General features: G+C 40.0%; 1 protein-coding gene across 3 annotated transcripts in view; it reads left to right on the top strand.

Moving 5' to 3' along the window:
* grin2da (glutamate receptor, ionotropic, N-methyl D-aspartate 2D, a) overlaps positions 1 to 22,222 on the top strand; it is a 399,219-nt gene that overhangs the window by 250,735 nt on the left and 126,262 nt on the right. For all 3 annotated transcript variants that reach the window (XM_061966842.1, XM_061966841.1, XM_061966843.1), the window contains one exon: positions 9,084 to 9,198. In XM_061966842.1, the coding sequence (XP_061822826.1) occupies positions 9,084 to 9,198 (115 nt within the window). The remainder of the gene's footprint in view (positions 1 to 9,083; positions 9,199 to 22,222) is intronic.

Raw genomic sequence — 22,222 nt, forward strand, 5'->3', positions numbered from 1 at the left:
CACCGTCTGCTGATATCATGGGCATAATGAAGCAGCTGGCAAATTTGGCGATAAGCTTTTTACTTGTGGGTGATAAATTTAGTCATTATAAGAGAGGGTGTTTTTCATTTACCAGCTGAGACTTTGAAATGTTTTCTTTTCTTTCTTTTCTTACCTGCAAATAGCGAAACCAACTGAATTGGGACAAATTGAATTTGATTCGCAATTGCTCAAATAACGCAAGACTGTCTTCGAAATAAATATCTTTTATGCATTTAATTCCATTTGAGTACCAGTTAAAAAAAATTCTGTCTGTTATCGATGGAATAAATGCATGATTGTGACACATTGGTGAATACATAGTGACATTGGAAATATTCAATTGTTTTTTTAATTTGAGAAAGAATGTTGATATAATTTCTTACTACTACACTATGGCTTGTTGATTTAAAAGAAGCGACTGGTTTACTAAAAAGTAGAGATAGCAATGACTAATGACTGCAGTTCCAATTTCAGCCACAAGGTAGCAGAATTAAGTGATTGATTCTTTGGGAACCCCATCTTCCAATAGGTCAATGCGTTCAGATTTGATGCCCAGTAATCATTTTTGAACATTGGAAGACCCAGTCCCCCTTCCTTTGTAGATTTGAATAAGTGCTTTTTGGATATTCTGCGTTTGTTATATCCCCACACAAAATCCAGAGCTAAAGATTCAAGTTTTTGGAAAAAATCTGCAGGAATTGGAATTGGTAAATTTTGAAAAAGATAGATACATTTTGGCAGGGTGATCATTTTGATAGCATTCGCTCTACCTAACATAGAGAGAGGTAGGCTCTTCCAATACTCAATACACCCTTTCAGTTTCACAAAGGCTTCAGTAAAGTTAAATTTGAGTAATGATTCATAATTTTTAGATCTTTTTAAGCCGAGACAGGATATATAGTTTTCTGTAACTTTAACTGGGTTTTGACTGATCTTAACATTATCTCGGAGGAACATAAGCTCGCTTTTGGACCAGTTTAATTTATAACCAGATATTCTACCAAAAGAGTCTACATATTCTAAAAGAAGTGGTAATGCAATTTCTGGCTCAGTAAGTGTAACAAGTACATCATCTGCATAAAGTGAGATGAGACTCTCTGATGTGCCCACTGAAAATCCTTTAATATTAGAGTTAATTCTTAAACCAATAGCCAGTGGTTCTAGGGCCAAATTAAAAAGTAAGGGCGAAAGGCAGTCGCCCTGTCTCACACCGCGATGCAATTCAAAACTATCCGATATTACATTATTGGTTATGACATATGATTTTGGTGCAAAATAAATTATTTTAACCCATTTCATAAAATGTTCTCCAAACCCAAATAATTTGAGAACATGAAATAGATAAGCTCACTCAATTGAATCAAAAGCTTTATGAGCATCCAGAGTCAGGAAGGCTGCCTTTTTGTTTCCTGGGCAGTTCGATTACAACAAGTTCAATAATATCCGTACATAACCGAAAGAAGGTCTGTCCGGGATGAAACCGACCTGGTCCGGATGAATAATTTCTGTTATGTGGTTGCTTAACCTTGTTGCAAGTCCCTTAGTTATCAATCAATCAATCAATAAATGTTTATTTACGTATATAGCCCTAAATCACAAGTGTCTCAAAGGGCTGCACAAGCCACAACGACATCCTCGGTACAGAGCCCACATAAGGGCAAGGAAAAACTCACCCCAGTGGGACGTCGATGTGAATGACTATGAGAAACCTTGGAGAAGACCGCATATGTGGGTAACCCCCCCCCCCCGTCCAAGAGAGACCGAAAGCAATGGATGTCGAGTGGGTCTGACATAATATTGTGAATGTCCAGTCCATAGTGGATCCAACATATCAGTGAAAGTCCAGTCCACAGTGGATCTAACATAACAGCGAGAGTCCAGTCCATAGTGGGGCCAGCAGGAGACCATCCCGAGCGGAGACGGGTCAGCAGCGCAGAGATGTCCCCAACCGATGCACAGGCGAGCGGTCCACCCCGGGTGCCGACCCTGGACAGCCAGCACTTCATCCATGGCCACTGGACGTGTGTGTCTCCCCCTCCACAGGGGTGAGGGGGGAAGAGGAGAAAGAAAAGAAACGGCAGATCAACTGGTCTAAAAAGGGGGTCTATTTAAAGGCTGCCACCTGAACTCCTCCCTGGGGAGGTGTTTCGGGCACGTCCGACCGTTAGGAGGCCACGGGGAAGACCCAGGACATGTTGGGAAGACTATGTCTCCTGGCTGGCCTGAGTAGGCATCGGGACCCCCCGGTAGCAGCTGTACGAAATGGCTGGGGAGAGGGAAGTCTGAGCTTCTATGCTTAGGCTGCTGCCCCCGCGACCAGACCTTGGATAAGCGGAAGAAGATGGATGGATGGATGGATGTCTATGATATTTCTTGATCTAATAAGATTATTAATGGTTTTAGTTGAATTAGCAATTACATGAGATTTAGTTGACAATCTATCTAAAGTGGGATACAAAAGGCAGTTAAAATCACCACCAATGTAGATAGGAGAGGAGCTATCATCAGGAAGTAGACCAAAGACTCTATGATAAAGGTTTGAGTCATCGGTGTTTGGTCCATAGATATTCAAAAAAGTTACTGGGTAGATGTAAGATGACCATTTAGTAAAATAAATCTTCTGTTAGGGTCAATTATTTTTGATGTAAGTATGAAAGGCACATTTTTATGAAATAAAATGGCTACACTTCTAGCTTGTGAAGTAAAAAGGGTGCATGATAAACCTGAGATATCCAGCTAGCTTTAAGTTTGTATTGATTGTCTTTACAGAGATGTGTTTCTTGTAAGAATAAAACTTCTGCTTTTAATGAATTTAAGTGTGAAAAAACCTTCCCTGCTTTAATATTTTTGGCTAAGCCCCTGACGTTCCATGAAACTATTGGGATTTGTTTCTTACAAGTTGACATTAAAGTTTTTTTTTAGGGTATTTTATCTTTACATGAAAAAAAACCTTAGTAATTGGTAAGTTGAAATATGATTGTGCACCTCTCTCCTCCACATTCATGCTCAGATTCACACATACTCACTCACACCCCATTGTCCCCCCCCCCCTCCCTCTGTCCCCATCGTGTGTAGTTCAATGTTTTGAAGTGAAATCTCCATTGTGATGTTGTCCATAAGACGTCCTGTTGGTCGATTCCCCAGTTCAAAAATCCCCCACCCCCATCTTCAGACGCAGGGCGCATGCTAGTACAAACCCCGTTTCCATATGAGTTGGGAAATTGTGTTAGATGTAAATATAAACGGAATACAATGATTTGCAAATCCTTTTCAACCCATATTCAGTTGAATGCACTACAAAGACAAGATATTTGATGTTCAAACTCATAAACTTTATTTTTTTTTTGTAAATAATAATTAACTTAGAATTTCATGGCTGCAACACGTGCCAAAGTAGTTGGGAAAGGGCATGTTCACCACTGTGTTACATCACCTTTTCTTTTAACAACACTCAATAAACGATTGGGAACTGAGGAAACTAATTGTTGAAGCTTTGAAAGTGGAATTCTTTCCCATTCTTGTTTTATGTAGAGCTTCAGTCGTTCAACAGTCCGGGGTCTCCGCTGTCGTATTTTACGCTTCATAATGCGCCACACATTTTCGATGGGAGACAGGTCTGGACTGCAGGCGGGCCAGGAAAGTACCCGCACTCTTTTTTTACGAAGCCACGCTGTTGTAACACGTGCTGAATGTGGCTTGGCATTGTCTTGCTGAAATAAGCAGGGGCGTCCATGAAAAAGACGGCGCTTAGATGGCAGCATATGTTGTTCCAAAACCTGTATGTACCTTTCAGCATTAATGGTGCCTTCACAGATGTGTAAGTTACCCATGCCTTGGGCACTAATGCACCCCCATACCATCACAGATGCTGGCTTTTGAACTTTGCGTCGATAACAGTCTGGATGGTTCGCTTCCCCTTTGGTCCGGATGACACAATGTCGAATATTTCCAAAAACAATTTGAAATGTGGACTCGTCAGACCACAGAACACTTTTCCACTTTGCATGAGTCTATCTTAGATGATCTCGGGCCTAGAGAAGCCGGCGGCGTTTCTGGATGTTGTTGATAAATGACTTTCGCTTTGCATAGTAGAGCTTTAACTTGCACTTACAGATGTAGCGACCAACTGTATTTAGTGACAGTGGTTTTCTGAAGTGTTCCTGAGCCCATGTGGTGATATCCTTTAGAGATTGATGTCGGTTTTTGATACAGTGCCGTCTGAGGGATCGAAGGTCACGGTCATTCAATGTTGGTTTCCGACCATGTCGCTTACGTGGAGGGATTTCTCCAGATTCTCTGAACCTTTTGATGATATTATGGACCGTAGATGTTGAAATCCCTAAATTTCTTGCAATTACACTTTGAGAAACGTTGTTCTTAAACTGTTTGACTATTTGCTCACGCAGTTGTGGACAAATGGGTGTACCTCGCCCCATCCTTTCTTGTGAAAGACTGAGCATTTTTTGGGAAGCTGTTTTATACCCAATCATGGCACCCACCTGTTCCCAATTAGCCTGCACACCTGTGGGATGTTCCAAATAAGTGTTTGATGAGCATTCCTCAACTTTATCAGTATTTATTGCCACCTTTCCCAACTTCTTTGTCACGTGTTGCTGGCATCAAATTCTAAAGTTAATGATTATTTGCAAAAAAAAAAAAAGGTTTGTCTCCCACAGTGGAGATATTTGTTTTCCTTCTACTGAAAACCCGCCCCCCCACCCCTTGTAAATTGACCACGTTCCTATGCACTAAATTAGTCTGATTTCTTAAATAGTTCGGCTCTAAAGAAGCATCCTACAACCCGTTGAAACACCTTAATCTGATCATGTTTGGCTGTTGAGAACCCGGACTAACACACTTAGATTATGCGATTGAAAACCAGATCTCTGCAGTGGGTGTACTGTCGCAGGGGACCTTTTGTATCGCGCATGCGCCAGTTCATACAACTCAGAAGCAGATTCTATTCAAACAAAATATACAAGCAACAACTGGAATGAATAAGGAAATGTTATTTGACTCACAAATTAAAAGAACGTAACATTTTGAAGTGCATCGATGGGAGAATTTTTTATTTATTTAAGACTTAGGAAATAAAGAATGTGGCTTCATTCGGACTACATCCTTAGATCCATTTTCTACCGCTTGTCCCTCCCGAATGAAATAAGAATGAGATGAACGATAATGAAGCATGTATTGTATATCAGGGTTTCTTAATCTTTTTGACCTCGGGGTCGAACTTTTCCACTACAGAGGCCCACGCAAATATTAACACTGAATTAGTAATCTTACTCTTGATTTTAATCATATTCACTAACTATATCTAACCTACTTAAAGTGTACAACTTTGTCAAATGGTATGAAAGCAAGTGTTAATCACAAAGGTTATTATCAAGGCTTAGATCAGGCTGTTTACAAAAATAAATACTAATCAAATATACTACAAATTAAGGCACACATAAAAACTGCTGAAAAATATGTTTACATACAGTTACGCAGTGCTAAAAAAAAATAAATAAGAATATGGTTCTTAAATAAACTGGCAATAAAAAGGAAGTACAAATGACAATACAGCTTCACCACTTTAGTCATATTTTCTGCGATTAAGAAACTTCTCTATGACTTTAGCTCCAGACTTCTTCTGTTTGTTTGATATTGTCATTACTGCCACAAGTGGTACAAAAGTGTATTACAACGGCGTACCGCTGCGGCCCATATAAACCACAGCTGAGAAACAGATATTTTTTGGTGACCCTGTAGGGGGCGCTCGGGGCTCATTGGTTACACTGCTGTATATTACAAAGCAAAAAAAAAAGCATACACAAACCTCTTCACGCTCCAAACTGATGATCAATAACTCTGTATTCCACACAACTGGCGAGCTGGTCCAGAACAGTAGCGACCCTCATCTGGAAGAGTATCGGCTGGGACACAAACAGTCTTTTCCTTCGGATTTAAAACTCCTTCCATCAACCCACTGAGCCTTTCGAATGAATTTTTAGACATTCAAACGTTTTTTTTCCATTCTCCATCCAAAAATTCCTTCAAAACAACTCTCTACCGCCAGTCTTTCTTTGCTTCGGACCTGCATTTGCTCCGAGATCTTCTAAGTACAAACCCCGTTTCCGTATAAGTTGGGAAATTGTGTTAGATGTAAACAGGGGCGCCGAAAAGGGGGGGTAAAGGAGACGGATTCTAGGGGCCCATGATGGAGGGGGGCCCAGAGAGGCCTCTAATGATGATGAAATTATAATACAGAAAAAATAATGACACTGTGTTGGGGGCCCTGTAAAGATTCTTTTCATGGGGCCCAAAATCCCTAGCGGTGCCCCTGGATGTAAATATAAACGGAATACATTCATTTGCAAATCCTTTTCAACCCATATTCAATTGAATGCACTACAAAGACAAGATATTTGATGTTCAAACTCATAAACTTTTTTTTTTTTTTTGCAAATAATAATTAACTTAGAATGTCATGGCTGCAACACGTGCCAAAGTAGTTGGGAAAGGGCATGTTCACCACTGTGTTACATGGCCTTTCCTTTTAACAACACTTAGTAAACGTTTGGGAACTGAGGAGACACATTTTTTAAGCTTCTCAGGTGGAATTCTTTCCCATTCTTGCTTGATGTACAGCTTAAGTTGTTCAACAGTCCGAGGGTCTCCGTTGTGGTATTTTAGGCTTCATAATGCGCCACACATTTTCAATGAGAGACAGGTCTGGACTACAGGCAGGCCAGTTTAGTACTCGCACTCTTTTACTATGAAGCCACGTTGATGTAACACGTGGCTTGGCATTGTCTTGCTGAAATAAGCAGGGGCGTCATGGTAACGTTGCTTGAATGGCAACATATGTTGCTCCAAAACCTGTATGTACCTTTCAGCATTAATGGTGCCTTCACAGATGTGTAAGTTACCCATGTCTTGGGCACTAATACACCCCCATACCATCACAGATGCTGGCTTTTCAACTTTGCGCCTATAACAATCCGGATGGTTCTTTTCCTCTTTGGTCCGGAGGACACGACGTCCACAGTTTCCAAAAACAATTTGAAATGTGGACTCGTCAGACCACAGAACACTTTTCCACTTTGTATCAGTCCATCTTAGATGAGCTCAGGCCCAGCGAAGCCGACAGCGTTTCTGGTTGTTCTTGATAAACGGTTTTCGCCTTGCATAGGAGAGTTTTAACTTGCACTTGCAGATGTAGCGACCAACTGTAGTTACTGACAGTGGGTTTCTGAAGTGTTCCTGAGCCCATGTGGTGATATCCTTTACACACTGATGTCGCTTGTTGATGCAGTACAGCCTGAGGGATCGAAGGTCACGGGCTTAGCTGCTTACGTGCAGTGATTTCTCCAGATTCTCTGAACCCTTTGATGATATTACGGACCGTAGATGGTGAAATCCTTAAATTCCTTGCAATAACTGGTTTAGAAAGATTTTTCTTAAACTGTTCAACAATTTGCTCACGCATTTGTTGACAAAGTGGTGACCCTCGCCCCATCCTTGTTTGTGAATGACTGAGCATTTCATGAAATCTACTTTTATACCCAATCATGGCACCCACCTGTTCCCAATTTGCCTGTTCACCTGTGGGATGTTCCAAATAAGTGTTTGATGAGCATTCCTCAACTTTATCAGTATTTATTGCCACCTTTCCCAACTTCTTTGTCACGTGTTGCTGGCATCAAATTCTAAAGTTAATGATTATTTGCAAAAACATTGTATGAACATCAAATATGTTGTCTTTGTAGCATATTCAACTGAATATGGGTTGAAAATGATTTGCAAATCATTGTATTCCGTTTATATTTACATCTAACACAATTTCCCAACTCATATGGAAACGGTAGTAGCGCCATGTTCGTAACGCATGTTCCACGGGCTTCTTTTCAATAAGTTACAACATATCCTGTTAAAATGCAAATAGTGCGCTCGTTTGTAGTCAACAGCAAAGATTTGTCTTTGGACTTCTCCACTCCTGCATCGTAATTGTCGATCCTAGCGAGTTGTCGCCTCGCCAAGGACTTAACAGATAAGAAAGTTCACCAATTAAATAGGTGGACTCTTCTTTTGAAGGCGACTCATCATTCCTTCAGTCCTGGTGGCTTTCTAGTCACTTTTCTTTCATTAGGATGTTTTCTCTCCGGTGCTTTTAAGGCGGATGGAGTGAAACAAAGTGGAGCATCATCACAGCCCTGCAACTTTTTCGCCGCCATCCATCTTCTTCCTTCCGTCCTGCCCATGATTGCACAAAAGGATGGTGCTGCATGTTGGACAATTGTCTTCTTTATCTTGTCCGCACAAGCACTTTGCCCGCATGTCAACAGAAAAGGATTCCCCTCCACCGTCTCTAATGTTTGCTCCTGCAATAACTGATTTGACAACTGGCTTCTGTTTGATCTTTTCTTCCTTGTCATCCTATTTAATTACTGACTTATTGTCCTCAGGTCCCCCGACTGAAACAACACAAGCGTCTTTTGTTCTTTTCACTCAATTGCTTATCGGAACTCTCACTGCTTGCGTGTGTTCACACATAAATCTCACACTCTCACATTGATTTTAACACTGCAGCTTGCACTGTGTGTGCGTGCGTGTGTGTGTGTGTGTGTGTGTGTGTGTGTGTGTGTGTGTGTGTGTGTGTGTGTGTGTGTGTGTGTGTGTGTGTGTGTGAGTGTGTGTGAGTGAATGTACCCGTGTAAGTGCCTGCGTGATCCAGTGTGTGTGTGTGTTAGTAGATAATGGACCAATTAAATGCCAGAACTCGCATTAAGTCCCATTGTTAACAAACAAAGATGACACTTGGCTAACGAACAAACTAAGTGAGCATCCGAGGTGACGCCAGGAAGCAAACAATCATTGATCTAATGAAGCGACTGTAACGAGCTCAGTTGCAGCTAACAGGCCACCAGGGGGCGATCCATCCAAGTCCAGTTTGTGCGGAATGGAAAATGAAAAGTGATGTTAAAGTTTTAACGGTATCAGTTTGTTCTTTACCGCGGCAAACTTTTTAATGAATCCCATCATTTCTAACGGTATCTTCATGTCTGCCCCACCAGGTACTTCACCAACATCTCCATCGGGGGGCGGGACTACTCCTTCAACAACGACGGCTACCTGTCCAACCCGCTGCTCGACGTGATCTCCTACAACAATGGGCGAGGATGGGAAGAGGTCAGTGCTAATTAGCAGAGCGCATGGTTCACCTTGCAGTCTGCCCTCCATCTTACTCTCCACCACACACACACATGGACACACCACACACGTTGCGGCTTATCAGTCTCGTTAGCTAACTGGCAGTTTAGCGTTCCCTTTGTCAAGGTCAACCCTCTTTTCCAAACACTGACCACGTTTACATGCACGCACATGCCAGTTAGCGTACATATTCTCTTCACGACAAGACTTGTTAACATTCACGAGCAATTAGAATATTCACAGTATTCTTAGTCCTATATTGCCATGATCCGTTGCCCGGATCATGTTTTGTGTAGTTAAAGACTCCCTTAGTTCTGTTTCAGCACCCCTGGGTTTGTGTTTTCTTGGTTGCCATGGGTGCTGATTATTTTCACCTGCCTTACCTGATACTCACCTGCTCCCGGGCACTAATTAGAGAGCTATTTATTCCTGCTTTTCACCACACTCAGTCTGGCTGTCTTGTTTGCTTCACCCAACAATTACGTTCAATCATTCTTGCTTCTTGTTTTCTATGCTAAGCTTTTCCGTTAGCTTTGCCATAGCTTCCCGTGCAATCGGCACGCTTTTCTGTTTATTTGTATTTACCTGCATTTTTGTATCCGGGACTGATTCATAAAGAGAATAAATCATTATCTTACCTGCACACTGCCTCCAGGAGTTCCGTCTTGGGGAAGCGATCCGCGCATTAACATGCGACCCCTTCGTAACATATATAATATTTTACTAGATGTGTCGCTTTCTTGAAAAATTATTTATCGATGGGTCATATTGTTTTCTGAATATAGAGACAAAGTCACTACCTCCTGCTTTGTCTTCTTATTCTCTGGCAGACCAGGGCCCTCATTTGTAAAGGTTGTTGAGTACGTAACTTTTACCACAAATGTTGGTCTTTATAGAAATATTCTATGTGGAAATGGTTACATATTACTACACACAATTTTGACCATGCGTAGAGTGCAAAGTTTTGTCATGATCCGTCACTACTGAGCCTGTCTGTTTGTGGTTTGTTCTTTAAAGGGGAACATTATCACAATTTCAGAAGGGTTAAAACCATTAAAAATCAATTCCCAGTGGCTTATTTTATTTTTCGAAGTTTTTTTCAAAATTTTACCCATCACGCAATATCCCTAAAAAAAGCTTCAAAGTGCCTGATTTTAACCATCATTATATACACCCGTCCATTTTCCTGTGACGTCACACAGTGATGCCAATACAAACAAACATGGCGGGTAGAACAGCAAGGTATAGCGACATTAGCTCGGATTCAGACTCGGATTTCAGCGGCTTAAGCGATTCAACAGATTACGCATGTATTGAAACGGATGGTTGTAGTGTGGAGGCAGGTAGCGAAAACGAAATTGAAGAAGAAACTGAAGCTATTGAGCCATATCGGTTTGAACCGTATGCAAGTGAAACCGACGAAAACGACACGACAGCCAGCGACACGGGAGAAAGCGAGGACGAATTCGGCGATCGCCTTCCAACCAACGATTGGTATGTGTTTGTTTGGCATTAAAGGAAACTAACAACTATGAACTAGGTTTACAGCATATGAAATACATTTGGCAACAACATGCACTTTGAGAGTGCAGACAGCCCATTTCAGGCGCGCTAAGAACATATATTTTTCCACGATTTCAGAACTCATGTTAACCATACCTAAATAGACACAAAATACTGCATTACACAAGACTACTCGAATGATTGAAAAAAATAAATGTTTTTAAGCTAAATTATTGGTAAACACAGTTTCTGTATAATAATTTACGTAAAACCGCGAGTAATGATTAAAGTTTTCATCAATTAATATATTCTGTAGACATACCCTCATCCGCTCTCTTTTCCTGAAAGCTGATCTGTTCAGTTTTGGAGTTGATGTCAGCAGGCCAGGGAAGCTAGGGTCGATATTCTTCTCTTGATCATCTTCGGTGGCATAAGGGACGGTTGCCATCTCTGTCGTAGCATAGCTTTCGTCGGTAAAGTGTGCGGAACAAACGACTGACCATTTCGTCGGCTTTCTCCACACCCTCGTATTTTGAACAAATTTCGTCCAATTTCTTGCCACTTTCGCATCTTTGGGCCACTGGTGCAACTTGAATCCGTCCCTGTTCGTGTTGTTACACCCTCCGAAAACACACCGACGAAAGTGAGAAAATGGCGGATTGCTTCCCGATGTGACGTCACAATCGCTCCGAGAGCGAATAATAGAAAGGCGTTTAATTCGCCAAAATTCACCCATTTAGAGTTCGGAAATCGGTTAAAAAAATATATGGTCTTTTTTCTGCAACATCAAGCTATACAGGTAAAAGCCAGTAAATTAGAATATTTTGAAAAACTTGATTTATTTCAGTAATTGCATTCAAAAGGTGTAACTTGTACATTATATTTATTCATTGCACACAGACTGATGCATTCAAATGTTTATTTCATTTAATTTTGATGATTTGAAGTGGCAACAAATGAAAATCCAAAATTCCGTGTGTCACAAAATTAGAATATTACTTAAGGCTAATACAAAAAAGGGATTTTTAGAAATGTTGGCCAACTGAAAAGTATGAAAATGAAAAATATGAGCATGTACAATACTCAATACTTGGTTGGAGCTCCTTTTGCCTCAATTACTGCGTTAATGCGGCGTGGCATGGAGTCGATGAGATTCTGGCACTGCTCAGGTGTTATGAGAGCCCAGGTTGCTCTGATAGTGGCCTTCAACTCTTCTGCGTTTTTGGGTCTGGCATTCTGCATCTTCCTTTTCACAATACCCCACAGATTTTCTATGGGGCTAAGGTCAGGGGAGTTGGCGGGCCAATTTAGAACAGAAATACCATGGTCCGTAAACCAGGCACGGGTAGATTTTGCGCTGTGTGCAGGCGCCAAGTCCTGTTGGAACTTGAAATCTCCATCTCCATAGAGCAGGTCAGCAGCAGGAAGCATGAAGTGCTCTAAAACTTGCTGGTAGACGGCTGCGTTGACCCTGGATCTCAGGAAACAGAGTGGACCGACACCAGCAGATGACATGGCACCCCAAACCATCACCCAACCATGCAAATTTTGCATTTTCTTTGGAAATCGAGGTCCCAGAGTCTGGAGGAAGACAGGAGAGGCACAGGATCCACGTTGCCTGAAGTCTAGTGTAAAGTTTCCACCATCAGTGATGGTTTGGGTTGCCATGTCATCTGCTGGTGTCGGTCCACTCTGTTTCCTGAGATCCAGGGTCAACGCAGCCGTCTACCAGCAAGTTTTAGAGCACTTCATGCTTCCTGCTGCTGACCTGCTCTATGGAGATGGAGATTTCAAGTTCCAACAGGACTTGGCGCCTGCACACAGCGCAAAATCTACCCGTGCCTGGTTTACAGGACCATGGTATTTCTGTTCTAAATTGGCCCGCCAACTCCCCTGACCTTAGCCCCATAGAAAATCTGTGGGGTATTGTGAAAAGGAAGATGCAGAATGCCAGACCCAAAAACGCAGAAGAGTTGAAGGCCACTATCAGAGCAACCTGGGCTCTCATAACACCTGAGCAGTGCCAGAAACTCATCGACTCCATGCCACGCCGCATTAACGCAGTAATTGAGGCAAAAGGAGCTCCAACCAAGTATTGAGTATTGTACATGCTCATATTTTTCATTTTCATACTTTTCAGTTGGCCAACATTTCTAAAAATCCCTTTTTTGTATTAGCCTTAAGTAATATTCTAATTTTGTGACACACGGAATTTTGGATTTTCATTTGTTGCCACTTCAAATCATCAAAATTAAATGAAATAAACATTTGAATGCATCAGTCTGTGTGCAATGAATAAATATAATGTACAAGTTACACCTTTTGAATGCAATTACTGAAATAAATCAAGTTTTTCAAAATATTCTAATTTACTGGCTTTTACCTGTATATTGACGCTTACATAGGTCTGGTGATAATGTTCCCCTTTAAGTTGCCAGTGCTCCAAAGCCTCCCTTAGTTACGTTTCCTGTTGCTAGGAGCAGTAAGCATTTCACCTGGTTTCTTTTCATGATTAGTGGCTCCACCTGCTTCCGCCCCAATTGTGTTCTTTTTTAAGCACACGTCACCGTGCACTCGCGGTGGTTGCATTGTTCGCTACTCACAAGTCATGACAAGTTGCGATTGTTTGTTCTCGCCATATTTGAGTTAAAGACTTTAACGTTGTTCGCCTTTGGTGACTGTTTGGTTGTTTTGCTGCACACTACACTGGCGTCTTAGTTTTTGTAATTTTGCCTTGCCTTGGATTAAACAGACTTCCTGTCCTTCCGCATCCTGAGGAACATAGTCCTCGCAACGACGGGACTCGACAGAACACGTTTTTACCTTTGTGAAATTGCCCCCCCTTTATAATTGCAAATATTAAAACAACACTACCATTCGTTTGTGCTGGTTTGTGCTGTAAGAATTTTCGCTTGTACCGTTACCGTTTTTAAAGTACCAGTAGAGTGGAAAAAACGAGTTGCCTCTGTTTTGAAGCTATTATCATATATGTCTGATTTATGACACCGAAAGGCTTACAAAGTTTGCGAATAAATAGATATGATCAAAATGGTATCATACTCACAGAGATTCTCGAGCCTTTTTGAGAGATAATGAGCAAGCCACACACGTCATCGTCATTATGCAGTCTTTTTGAGAGCCAACAACTATTACCTTAGGAAAATGTATGATCCAGAACCTTATATTGTTGATCCTGAATATATTTGGAGGATGAGCTACATGTTTTAGAAGCCCTGCTAAACAGATCCAGCTTTATTGACACACTAAACATCATGTTGCAGTATTGCCAAGTGCTAAACAAGAAATACAAACTACAAACATAAACGATAGCTTACTGTCAGGTTCAAACACCAAACTATTTATTAAACAAGACAAGAAGCAAGGAATCAAACAGAGACAGGATTCAATTTAGCTCATGAGGAGAGCGTGTCGACCTGCACCCTCATACAGTGTCACCCCGCCGCTCTGAGGAACAAGCTCCACACGCCTCCTCATTTATTTGGGCATTTCCTAATTACATAGCTGCAGCTGCTTCTAAGGGGAGGGGTCATAAACAGTTGCTGCACTGGGTCATAAACAGTTCAAACAAAAAGGTGCTCGGAGTGGTGTCAGGTTTGCCCCCTCTCTGCTTGTAGATTTCGGGTCCTGATAAGGTCCTTCCTTTGGCTGTCCAAGATCTGAGAAACCGACACCTCTACGACGCATTCCATCGCACACAGTGGAGGTTTACAAGCTGTCTGCCTTTTGCTTGATAAGTTTATAGACAGCTTTTGTCTTCACGCAGGGCATCCTGAACTCATAGCAAACAAGTTGTGCGATAACTTATATACAATTATTCTGACACTTACTGTACGGTGTCTGCTCTCACTGTGATGACGACTGATTGGATGTCCACATCTTCTCTATTAAGAGAAGCATTAATCATGATGCCCACGAAGGGTTAACAAGGAAAAGTCTCCCTGCAGACACTGTCTTCTGTTGTGTGTCCCCAAAGATTAATTCAAGACTCATGCTTAGATCTTCCTAATATCCAGATGAGAGGCATGATTTATGATCTACAACAACTTTAAAGAGCCGAGACGCGATGATGCGGTGAGCAGCAGGGCATCTCTCTGTAAATGTAGCAGAGGGCTACTTTGCTAGTTTGTCTCTGTTAGCGCTTTTGATACCAACATCGCTAATATTTGGTTAATATTCAGGTCAATATAGAGTATTGTTTGTGGGTTTTGGTTGTTTATTTAGAGAGTTTTGTGGGCGAATTAGAGAGCCCCCATTTAATACATTGTTAGCAAACTGTTTATATGTGTATACATTTACGACTTAGAATGCATAAAAAAAGAAAAAACATATGTGTTCATGTCTTATATAGGGGCTGTGAATGATAGACAGCACATCACTCTCTAATTTTTGCGTGTTTCCAGTATGACTGATCAGATACTATGGTCAGAGAGCAGAAGTGTTACTCCAGGGATGTCAATCTACAGAAATAGCCAAAGGTATTCGGAGCAGACTATTCAAAATGTCTTACTGAATTTGTGGCATTTTGTGATGCTTAAACAGGGTTTTTTACATACTTTGCGAATTGTACATACAATTGGATATGGTTGAATAGATACAATGATACACAATTAAAGCATATCAAGTCAACTTGTTTTTCCACTTTACTGGTACTTTAAGTTATTCTAAAATGTATTTTCTGACTAATGACATCATTCACCTTGTCAAAATCTCCCCAAACTTGTCCAATTAGTTTGTGCTGCAATTTTTTTGACTAACTATGACAGTGTTTATGTTATTAATGTTTTATTATCAATAACCAGTCCCCCCACTTTGTCAAAATGTTCCCAAACTTCTCCCAAACTTTTTTGCTATGTCTATGATGCAATTTTTAAATGATCTATTAGTTTTTGTTTGATCAATTTTTTATGTTATCAAAGTGTTATCATTCATAACCCCCCCCAACCTTGTCAAAATCTCCCCAAACGTGTCCCTTGTTTGTGTTATGTTTGTGCTCGTTTTGTGTAGCTCGGGGGTTGGCAACCCGCGGCTCTAGAGCCGCATGCGGCTCTTTAGCGCCGCCCTAGTGGCTCTCTGGAGCTTTTTCAAAAATGTATGAAAAATGCAAAAAATATGAGGGGAAAAAAACATTTTTTTTGTTTTAATATGGTTTCTGTAGGAGCACAAACATGACTCAAACCTCCTTAATTGTTATAAAGCACACTGTTTATATTAAACATGCTTCACTGATTCGAGTTTTTGGTGAGCGCGGTTTTGTCCTACTAATTTTGGCGGTCCTTGAACTCACCGTAGTTTGTTTACATGTATAACTTTCTCCGACTTTCTAGAACGTGTTTTATGCCACTTCTTTTTCTGTCTCATTTTGTCCACCAAACTTTTAACGTTGTGCATGAATGCACAAAGGTGAGTGTTGTTGATGTTATTGACATGTGTAGAGTGCTAATCAGACATATTTGGTCACTGCATGACTGCAAGCTAATCGATGCTAACATGCTATTTAGGCTAGCTCTATGTACATATTGCATCATTATGCCTCATTTGTAGGTATATTTGAGGGCATTTAGTTTCCTTTAAGTCCTCTTAATTCAGTTTATATCTCATGACACACTATCTGTATGTAATAAGGCTTTTGATTTTTTGCGGCTCCAGACAGATTTGTTTTTGTATTTTTGGTCCAATATGGCTCTTTCACCATTTTGGGTTGCCGACCCCTGGTGTAGCTATTATAGTTTTTATGTTACTAACATTTTGTTATTCATTACTCGCCCCCGCCCCCTCCCACCCCCCGCCACACCCGCCACCTTATCAAAATCTCCACAAACGTTTTTGCTACATTTGTAGAGCAATTTTTTTTGGGTCAAACTGTTATAGTTTTTATGTGACTAATATGTTCTTATTCATAACTAGCCCCCAAACCATGTCAAAATTTCCCCAAATGTGTCCCATTCGTTGGTACTACGTTTGTGCGGGTTTGTGCTGCAACATTTTTTGTATAGCTGTTGTAGTGTTTGTTATTAACGTTTTATTGTTCATAACCAGACCCCCAACCCCCATCTTGTCAACATTTTCCCAAACGTGTCCCAAAAGTTTGTGCTGCAAAAATTTTTGGTGAAATTATTAGTTTTTATTTTTTTTTTACGTTTTATAGTTTTTATTAGGGATGTCCGATAATGGCTTTTTGCCGATATCCGATATTCCGATATTGTCCAACTCTTTAATTACCGATACCGATATCAACCGATACCGATATCAACCGATATATGCAGTCGTGGAATTAACACATTATTATGCCTAATTTGGACAACCAGGTATGGTGGAGATAAGGTACTTTTTAAAAAAATTTATAAAACAAGATAAATAAATTAAAAACATTTTCTTGAATAAAAAAGAAAGTAAAACAATATAAAAACAGTTACATAGAAACTAGTAATTAATTAAAATGAGTATAATTAACTGTTAAAGGTTAGTAGTATTAGTGGACCAGCAGCACGCACAATCATGTGTGCTTACGGACTGTATCCCTTGCAGACTGTATTGATATATATTGATATATATTGTAGGAACCAGAATATTAATAACAGAAAGAAACAACCCTTTTGTGTGAATGAGTGCAAATGGGGGTGTGAGGTTTTTTGGGTTGGTGCACTAATTGTAAGTGTATCTTGTGTTTTTTATGTTGATTTAATTAAAAAAAAAAAAAAACGATACCGATACCGATAATGAAAAAAACGATACCGATAATTTCCGATATTACATTTTAACGCATTTATCATCCCTAGTTTTTATGTTATTAATTTGTTGTTAATCATAACCACCTTGTCAAAATCTCCACAAAATTTTCTTTGTATCGTATGTGCTGCAAACATGTTTTTCTAACTATTATACTTTTTTTTAAATTAATGTTTTATTATCCATAACCAGCCCCCAATCTTGTCAAAATCTCCCCAAACGTTTGTGCTTCAATTTTTTTTGTGTAACTATTATAGTTTTCAGGTTATGGGGCTGCTTATGAATATTAACATGTTATTAACATAAACATAAAATAGTTAGACAACATATTTTGCAGCACAGTTATGAATAATAACACGTTAATAACATACAAACTATAATAGTTAAACAAAAGAAAATGCAGCACAAACCACAAACAACTGGGAAACGTTTGGGGAGATTTTGACAAGTTAAATGGGGTGGTTATGAATAATACACACTTTAGTATCATAAAACTTGATAATGGACCAAAAAAATGTCAGCACAAATGTAGCACAAACAAATGGTAGTGTTATTTAAGTATTTTCAAGGGAGGCCAACTTGACACAGGTCAATTATTTCAGACACGTGGTTCAGATGGTAGAGCAGTCATCCAGAAACTTCAGGGTTCCTGGTGCGAATCCAGCTTTCATTCCAGTCACGGCCATTGTGTCCTTGGGAGAGACACTTAACCCACCTTGCTCCCAGTGCCGCTCACCCTGGTATGGGGGACTACAAGTGGAAATGAGCAACAATGCTATCATCTGGCTCATTTACTAGTTCAATAATGTGCACTGAATAAAAAAAGAAATAAACATCCGATGGTGTCTCCATAAAAAAAGCTCATACTCACATAAAAAACACATTGCACTATAAAATACGTACCAACACAATTGTATATGTATTGTATATTTATTTGTAAATGCTTTGATATTTAAGTATATAACTGTATTTATGTAGCTATATTATACATGCTGTTATAATGTCTTGAATTATTGAAGTGTTTTTATTTTAAAAATAGTAATGTATAAATAGGCAGGGAGGTAAGTAATTGTTTTAAGGCTAAAGAGCAAAACATATGCATTAAAACACATTTTGTTAGCTACAACCTTGTTATGAATTTAGGAAATGAATACATTTATCTTATTATAACACATTTAGGGCCTCTGTTACTAAAGGTTTGCATGTACTAAAACGTGCAAACTTGATAGCACGCACACAAAACGTGTGTAAAGTGGATTGCGTCAAACCTCTTAAGGCCCAAACTGTTTTTTTACATGCTTTTTTTTATTTCTCTTTGCTATTTGGGCTTATTGGACCCTAATTACAATAAAATCTAAGAGTCATCTTTTGATACGATGTTCTTAGTCCATAAGTAAAAAACGTGTACTTCATGTTTAGTGACATGCTAATTCTTATTTTGACACTTTTTTTTCCCGAAATCCATTGTATGTTATACTCTTCTGACACCACCAGATGGCAGTATAAGTGTCCACATAAGGGCCATAAGACCCCAATTCAGTAGTGTACACAATTTTGGAAATAAGAGCTAAAAGGTGCTGTCCACGCATGTGGCCACTAAGGCCTTTAGAGGTTTTAAGTGAGCAGAATAAGGCGTGCAATCCATTTTGCGTCTTCACTAAAATTCAAAATAAATATATATATATATATATATATATATATATATATATATATATATATATATATATATATATATATATCACCAAACGCCCACAATACTGAGAGGAGAAAATGCAAATATATTATACAGGACGCGCAATGTGATTTATTAACATTCATCAACATTTTGCGAGCACTATTTTGCGTTTTGTTTACCGCGTTTGAAAAGGACGTGCAAACTGACATAGTACCACACACACGGTTCTAAGAGAGGAGTGCTCACGCTGCAAAGACACACGATGGACAGAGAATCCTCCGTCCTACATGTGGGTCAACATATTTGGACCAAAAGATATGAAAAATATTAGACACAATGTCTATTCAGAAACCCCATCCATCCATTTTGTACCGCTTGTCCCTTTCGGGGTCACGGGGGGTGCTGGAGCCTATCCCAGCTGCATTTGGGTGGAAGGCGGCGTACACCCTGGACAAGTCGCCAGCTCATCCCAGGGCCAACACGCATAAACAGACAACATTCACACTCACATTCACACACTAGGGCCAATTTAGTGTTGCCAATCAACCTATCCCCAGGTGCATGTCTTTGGAGGTGGGAGGAAGCCGGAGTACCCGGAGGGAACCCACGCAGTCACGGGGAGAACATGCAAACTCCACACAGAATGATACCGAGCCCGGGATTGAACTCAGGACCTTTGTATTGTGAGGCAGACGTACTAACCCCTGTGACACCGTGCTGCCCTATTCAGAAACATCCTTTTATAATTTCATAGCTACTAGATTACTTAAGGGCCTGATTAAAGCAAATTCAGTTGATGCATGTTGGTGTCTGGAGCCTATCCCAGCTGCAGGAAGGTAAGTTAGATGCTGCACAAGCCGCCACCTCATCGCAGGGCCAACACAGAGAGACAGACAACCATTCTTACTAACAGACTTGACAAAATAAAACATATAATTAATGTGAAGCTGACACTCTGATCTGTCAAATATTGATATCGCAATTGTTTTTTTCTATTAAATCAGGGGTCCCCAAACTTTTTGACTCGGGGGTTAAAAAATTTGGCCGGGGGCCGGACTGTGTATATATATATATATATATATATATATATATATATATATATATATATATATATATATATATATGTGTTTATGTATATTCCGAGTGCGATGTTGTCATGTTATCGATGGGAAAATGCATTTTTAGACAATATGATTTGCCTGAGCGGCTAGGAGACACCGAGAGTAACAAGCGGTAGAAAATGGATTAGAAAAGACAGATTTAAAAAAATTATAATTAAAAAAAAAAATATATATATATATATATATATATATATATTTTTTTTTAAACTTGGGACTTCCTGTGGGCCGTAGTTTGGGGACCCCTGTATTAAATATAACTTTAGGTTGCCCTAAAATAAGAATCTTGTTTTAGTGCATGACATTTTTATGTACGTACGTACATTCTGAAGTTTGTGCTTACGCCGTGTTTCCACTCACTGATTATAGGTTTATTTACAGTTTATAGGTTTATTTACATTTTATCTACAGGCCCCTGTTTACAAAACATTGCGCAAGCACAAACCTCATAATGTATACACGCACAACGAAATTCTGTTCATAAAAGCATGCTGCGCACACTTGTACGCACTTTTCTCATTGTAAATCACACCTGCAGTGAATTGTGCACAGAAGAGTTTCTCCCCAGTGTCCTCCCACTACTCCTCCCATAATCATTCATACATGGTCATGCTAAATAGCTCATGAATATGGTGATGACCTAAAGCAGGGTGCCCATTAAGTTGATCGCGAGCGTATTGTGTCAGTCGATCGCCAGCCAGGCATTAAAAAAATAGACATAAAAATTAGCGACCATCAATCTTCACTATGAAGTCACCGTCGTCATTTGATTGACATTCACGGCACCCGAGGATCTTGTGAGATGACGCTGGCTGCTGTGAGCTCAGTATGAAGAAAAACAAGAACGACCGGCAGGAATGCAAGAAGCAGTTTTTATTTCAACCCTCGCACCGTACTGCTGCAAAATTGTAAAGACCAACCGAACAGTTCCTGTCTTCACAATAAAAGTGCCGCTCCATCCTTCCCGTGCTAACAAAATAAGGGTCTTAGAAAACTAGCGCACACGAGCTAGCGAGCTGCGGCGTTTTCCTCTAACGTATTTATTTTAAAGGGTATAAAAACAAGTATGGAAGATGGAAAAATAAGAAGCTAACAACCTACCACTTTCATGTGGTATTGGAAGGAGAGGAGGACATTTTTTCCCTCAACAATGTAAATTCGAAGTTGTGGAGCTAATCAGCACTACTGTACATGTCTGATTCCAATTAATGAAAGTCATCAGAATAAGATCATATACTAACTTATATTCTTGTCTTTATGAAAGAAGGGAATCTACATGCATTAAGCATGCTGTTTATATATATATATATACAAACCCCGTTTCCATATGAGTTGGGAAATTGTGTTAGATGTAAATATAAACGGAATACAATGATTTGCAAATCATTTTCAACCCATATTCAATTGAATGCACTACAAAGACAAGATATTTGATGTTCAAACTCATAAACTTTTTTTTTTTTTGCAAATAATAATTCATTTAGAATTTCATGGCTGCAACGCGTGCCAAAGTAGTTGGGAAAGGGCATGTTCACCACTGTGTTACATGGCCTTTGCTTAAGTTGTTCAACAGTCCGGGGGTCTCCGTTGTGGTATTTTAGGCTTCATAATGCACCACACATTTTCAATGGGAGACAGGTCTGGACTACAGGCAGGCCAGTCTAGTACCCGCAGTCTTTTACTATGAAGCCACGTTGATGTAACACGTGGCTTGGCATTGTCTTGCTGAAATAAGCAGGGGCGTCCATGGTAACGTTGCTTGGATGGCAACATATGTTGCTCCAAAACCTGTATGTACCTTTCAGCGTTGATGGCGCCTTCACAGATGTGTAAGTTACCCATGTCTTGGGCACTAATACACCCCCATACCATCACAGATGCTGGCTTTTCAACTTTGCGCCTATAACAATCCGGATGGTTCTTTTCCTCTTTGGTCCGGAGGACACGACGTCCACAATTT

This window comes from Nerophis lumbriciformis, linkage group LG11, assembly GCF_033978685.3.
Source record: "Nerophis lumbriciformis linkage group LG11, RoL_Nlum_v2.1, whole genome shotgun sequence".
Taxonomy (NCBI): Eukaryota; Metazoa; Chordata; class Actinopteri; order Syngnathiformes; family Syngnathidae; genus Nerophis; species Nerophis lumbriciformis.